This window comes from Chrysochloris asiatica, unplaced genomic scaffold (assembly GCF_000296735.1).
Source record: "Chrysochloris asiatica unplaced genomic scaffold, ChrAsi1.0 scaffold00100, whole genome shotgun sequence".
In the NCBI taxonomy this organism is placed as follows: domain Eukaryota; kingdom Metazoa; phylum Chordata; class Mammalia; order Afrosoricida; family Chrysochloridae; genus Chrysochloris; species Chrysochloris asiatica.
The window spans coordinates 11,042,824-11,048,823 of NW_006408618.1; the positions used below are offsets into that span (position 1 = coordinate 11,042,824).

The following is a 6,000-nucleotide window of genomic DNA, read 5'->3' on the forward strand; positions in this document are numbered from 1 at the left end:
ACAACACATATGAGTGGTCTAATTTTTTACAAAAGAAACAGATGCCTTCTTAGATTTTTCCTATAGATCCTCAGCATGTCTGGAATTTTTAATAATCTTGACAAATGTAACTGTGTAACTAAAGACTTAACGCATATTTGATATTGATGTTAGCTCATTCCTTCTGCTGCTACTATATAGTAAACCAAGCATTTTTCATGCAGAAACATAATATTAACACTTTTCCAGGGAGGGACTAGGTCCTTCCTAAAAACATGTCCAAAATAGGAAATACAATGTATCACCATTCTGGCTTTCAAGGAGCATTCTGCCTGCACTTCTATAACAGATTTGTTTGCTGTTCTTCTTGGTACTTTTAACATTCTTCTCCCACACCATTAATTCAAATGCATCAGTTTCTCTACAGTCTGCCTTATTGTCCAACTTTCACATGCATATGAGATGATTGAAAATACCATGACTTAGGTTAGACGCACCTTAGTTCTCAAACTGATATCTTTGCTTTTCAGCAAGGTAAAGAGGTCTTGTGTGGCAGATTTGCCTAATGTAATGCATTGTTTGGTTTCTTGGCTACTACTTCCCTGAGTGTTGATTGAAGTCATTGACAACTTCAGTCTTTTCTCCAGTTATTATGTTATTTATTGGTCCTGTTGTGAGATTTTTCTTTTCTTTACATTCAAGTGTAACCCCACATGGATGTAAAGTATTTTACATCCTCTTCGCTTTCAGTGACCAAAGTTATATAATCTGCATATCACAGGTTGTTAGTCTTCCTCCAATCCTGATGCCATGTTCTTCTTTATATAATCCAACTTTTTGAATTACCTGCTCAGCATACAGATTAAGTATGGTGAAAGGACAAAACCCTGATGCACACCTTTCCTGACTTTAAATCATTCAGTATCCCCTTATTCTGTTCGATAAACTGCCTCTTGATCTGTGGACAGGTTCCTTATGAGCAATCAAGTGTTCTGGAATACCCATTCTCTGAAATTTCTCCACTTCTTGTCATGATAAACCTCTGCATAGTCAACAAAGCACAAGTAAAATCTTTCTGGTATTCTCTGCTTTCAGTCAAGATACATCTGATGTCAGCAGTGATATCCCTAGTTCCACATTCTGAATACAGCTTGAATTTCTGGTTGTTCCCTGTCTATATTGTTGGCAGCTGTGTTTATATCATCTTCAGCAAAATATCAACTTGCATGTGATATTGATACTGTTCCATGATTTCCACATTCCTTTGGGTCACCTCTCTTTAGAATGGGCACAAACATGGATCTCTTCCAATCAGTTGACCAGGAAGCTATCTTCCACATTTCTTGGTATAGATGGGTGAGTGCCGCCAGTGCTGCATCAGTTTGTTGAAAGATTTCTATTTGTATTCCATCAATTCCTGGAGCCTTGCTTTCCTCCAGTGCACCTTGGACTTCTTCTTTCAGTACCATCGATTCTTGATCATACGCTAACCTCTTGAAATGGTTGAACATTGACCATTTCTTTTTGTTACAGTGACTCTGTAAACCTGCCATCATCTTTTGATGCTTTCTCCATCATTTAATACTTTGCCCATGGAATACATCTTTGTTGTTATGTGCCATGGAGTCGGTTCCAACTCATAGCGGCCCTGTACAGGGTTTCCGAGGCTGTAAATCTTTACGAGAGTAGAAAGCCTCATCTTTCTCCCGCGGAGCGGCTGGTAGTTTCGAACCGCTGACCTTAGGTTCGCAGCCCGATTCGTAACCACTACGCTACCAGAGCTCCTCCTGACATAGTAGGCCACATGATTTTCAGATTCAAAATTGACAATACCAGTCTATTTCAGCTCTTAATGCCTAGGATCTTGATTTTCATGCCTTCTATTTCATTTTTGACAACGTCCAATTTTCTTAGACTCATGCTTCATACATTCCATGTTCTAATTATTAATGGATGTTTGCAGCCATTTCTCCTCATTTTGACTTGAACCCCATCAGCAAATGTAGGTTCCAGAAGTTTTCCTTCATTCATGTCATTATGGTCAACTAACTGTATTTTGAGGAGACAGGTCTTCCCCAGTCGTATTTTGAATGCCTTTCAACCTGAAGGGCTCATTTTCTGGCATTATAACTGATGTTTTGCTGCTAATCATAGTGTTTTAATCTTCAACACTGTATCTGACAATGTTCTGCTGCTAGTAAAGGTTTTCAGTAGCTAAGCATTCAAAAGTAGGCTGCCTCTCTGTCTTCCTCGTCTGTCTTAGTTGGAAGCTCTGCTGAAACCTGTCCACGATGGGTGGCCCTGCTGGTATTTAAAATACCAGTGGCATAGCTTCCAGCGTCACAGCAACATGTATGCCACCACAGTACAACAAACTGACAGACAAGTGGTGGATTAGATATATTAAATTCAGGATTATTAAGAACTAACACTTCATACTCTGATACACATGGAAACCTAGAGGCTCCAGACAATCGCTGTATTTAGATACATTTAACATTAACAAATAAAATTCTCTAATGGGGTTTAATTTGAGTCTTTGATGTTTGGCAGCATGCTTGTATCATAGTCCTAATTTTTTTTCATCATTTCCCCCCATGGTTTTGCTAACTGTAGGAAATTCATACAAGTTTCAAGCTGGCAATCGGATGAATGCAATGCTGTGGTTTAAGCATTTGAGTGCAGCCTGCCAAAGTAACAAACAACAGGTGAGCCTCTCTCTTGGTTCTCAGAAGAATTTATAATGTATTTTTAGGAGATCCCAAAGAGAAGTAAATGGACTATTCTGAATGAACTGGACATCTGGTGGTGTTTTGCTTCTTATTGATAGCAGCCAACAAGTATGCATTTTAGTGAGGAGGACAATAAACAAGTAAACATGCAAATAATGAAAACTATAAAGTAAGGTAGAATAATGTGATACACCTTTTGATAAATAAGGGTGAACTGCAAAGATCTCATTTGTAGATGGCATTGACCTGAAGGACTAGAGGGTCTGGAGGCAGCCATGGGAAAATTGGGGAATGAGAGCGCTAGCTCGAGGGACTAGAGAGTGCAAAGGTGCTGCACCTGGCACGCCTTTGTGGTGTGCAGAATAGAGGGCCAGTGGTGTTAGAATGCAGTGAGCGGCCAGGGAACATTGTAGCAAAGAAATCTCTTTAGCTAAAACTATTTTTGAATCATCTTTACTTGATTCTGTGACAGTTTGATATGGGTTCCTACGCTTATAGTGAAACCAAAAATACATTTTGATTTTTTGGCTCTTTGTCTTCATTTTGCTGAAACAAAAACTGATTTTAAGACTTTCCAGCTTCAAAGGAGAAAAGGAATCTCTAATGTTTTTCCTAAACACTCACTTGTTACACAGTTAGAACTGAACCATCAGCAGAGCAGATGTTCATTAAATGTGACTATAGGTATGGAAGTGACTATAGGTATGGAAGTGCCTAGTGACCTTTTATAAAACAAATTTTTAGTTTTAATTACTGGAATAGGCATTCATTATTCACTCATGATTATTTTTTTATTTTCATTCATTCATATATGTATTTCAAATACTGAGTTGATAACCTTTTTAGAAACCTTCATAAAGGAGACGAGATGCCACAGCGCACAGACTCATGTCTAGCCCTTGTCACACTAGTGTCTAGGGCAAAATGAAAGAAACAGAACTCCTTTCCAGATTCACCTCTGTACAAGATAAATCTAGATAATGTATGCACACTGGCATAAGATGCTGTTTCTTTTACTCTGTTAGTGGACCTTCTTGCTGAACAGATCAACTACTTGACTATCAATCATCATCTTTTTATAGTTGCCAAAAATCAGAGTAATGGCAAATCTTAAAATACTCCTTTGTGCATTGAGAAGACTCAAATGCAGCACTGTAAACCACATTCAAGTAACTTTAACCAGACACGAGAATTTATGCTTTTTGTAAGTGTCTTAGGTTTTCAGATAAAGGAGAAGGAAAAGACCATTCATACCTTTGCCAGTACAACTTTGGGAAGCTGGTTAAGGATAAAATGTGTTTTCTTTAACAAAAGTAAAACCTTTGAAGAATTCAAATTATAATTTGATTCAGTCTGTAAATGGTAAACTATTAGATAGCCTCTTAATTTTCAAGGTTATGGAATATTAGATCTGAATTTATATATAGTTTTATAATTTTGTGTTTACATTCATCATGACCTCACAAAGAAATTATTAATATGTTGTAAATGATCTATGAAATTTACTTGTAGGAATTCATTGTAATACATATAATAAGAAAAATAAACAATAATGGTAAGCATGCTTCTCTAGATTCTTCCCCCTGCTTACTTATGCTTTTCCCATTCATTCAATAAACATCTACTGAATCTCTGGCATTAGGTAAGAAAGCTATTATTATCTCTGTCCCCAAGGAGTCTCCTGTCTAGATGTCAATTTACTATATAGAGTATTAACCCAGATCAGTGAGTTTTCTCTCTAAATTCATTAACTCATAATTTATTAGAGTCTTCTATCAAATTTAGGTCAGAGAACTTTTTATCATTGGGGCTCATCACCTCTAAATGACAAGGAAAGATCAGTTCTGCTTAAAATAACAGCAAACACTTGGTTTGTGATCCCCTCTATCTTTTAGGTTCCTACAAACTTGATGACTTTTGAATAAAGACCTCAGCAGAAAGGTGAGCTATTATTGCTCTGAAGGCAGAGTGAGGCCCTGAGAATGCCAGCTATAAACTGATCCTGTGCCAGGAAGGAGCCCAGAGGTTCTGGCTCAGCCTTTGGAGTTCCGAACCAAAAAGCACTCATTTCAGGGAAGTGAGAACAAATTGAAGTTGCAAAACGAACTGCCATGGACCATGCTTCTTCTCTCTGGACTTACCTGTGGAAACCACTGCCTTAAGTGAATGAAAGGAGAACCAACATAAAACACCAAATAGTGTGTGTGGAATCTTCTGGCGGTGCTGTGTTTGGAATAGATCGTAGCTAGTTTGCATTTCTTTTAACTTTGTACTAATTTTGGAGGGGGGAATTGCCTTTTTTTAGATACACTTTAAAAGGGGAAAAACAAAAACAAAAACACCTATTTCTTATGGGCTACTTCAGGAGCTGGGTTTTTAACAGAAGTGTAAAACGGATAGAACTTTGTAGTGCATCTCCCAGTTGCATATTCCTGAAAGGCGTGTCGCTTCCATCCATCTGGGGCCTCGTTCAGTGTTTGTTCTTGGCTTGTTTATATTTTGTTTTTATTTTGTCTGGGGCAGGGGTGGTTCTCTTTTGTTAAACACTAACCTTTGGAAATTTGGTGTGAGTAGCGAACCTTGTTTCCTGTAGGAAGCACAGAGGCTGAATGTTCACATGCCAGACATGTGTAAAGGGCGCTCTGGAAAGCATGGTTGTTCCCTAACTGTGTTTAAAGTTTAACGTGCTCTATGCTCTATGGACTCATTGTTGAACCACAGATCTGCTTACTTAGAGAGAACTATAATCACAACCTAAACTTTGCTGGGAAGATTTAACCAAAAAATTCTATTTTTCAAGTTAGTTGGATTAGTCCATCAAGTTAGTTGGATTAGTCCATCTCTCAATCACAGATTATTGCTATCCTCAAAGTGATAGATTGCCAGTGTTTATAATGTGCGGAATGCCAGAGACTGTTACTACTCATTTTCATTATTTTTGTTCAGTCAGATACAGAAAGAGAGTCCATATATGTATGTATGTGTATATATATATATAATATATATATATATATTATATATATATACACATACATATGTATTTTGTTATAAGACATACAGGATAATTTTGAAAAGGAAAACGATGGAAGCTTGAAATTCTGGGAATTTTAAGTATTGAAATTTTCCTTCTTATATAACTTGCGCTTTATAACAAAACATTTTTCTTTACACTTACTACAGGGCCCGACCATGAAACCCTATCTCTTGTCATCAGTTAAGCAAGCAGGTTCTTGAGAGCTCATCTATGCAATAGTGTATTTAATTTCCAAAACAAACAATAATTTAATTA

General features: G+C 37.3%; 1 protein-coding gene across 1 annotated transcript in view; it reads left to right on the forward strand.

Moving 5' to 3' along the window:
- The window catches only part of RALGPS2 (Ral GEF with PH domain and SH3 binding motif 2), a 134,557-nt gene extending 129,921 nt beyond the window's left edge, over positions 1-4,636 (forward strand). The window contains exons 19-20 of the mRNA XM_006867104.1: positions 2,596-2,687; positions 4,607-4,636. Coding sequence (XP_006867166.1) covers positions 2,596-2,687; positions 4,607-4,636 — 122 coding nt within the window. The remainder of the gene's footprint in view (positions 1-2,595; positions 2,688-4,606) is intronic.
- Positions 4,637-6,000: the final 1,364 nt, after the last annotated feature.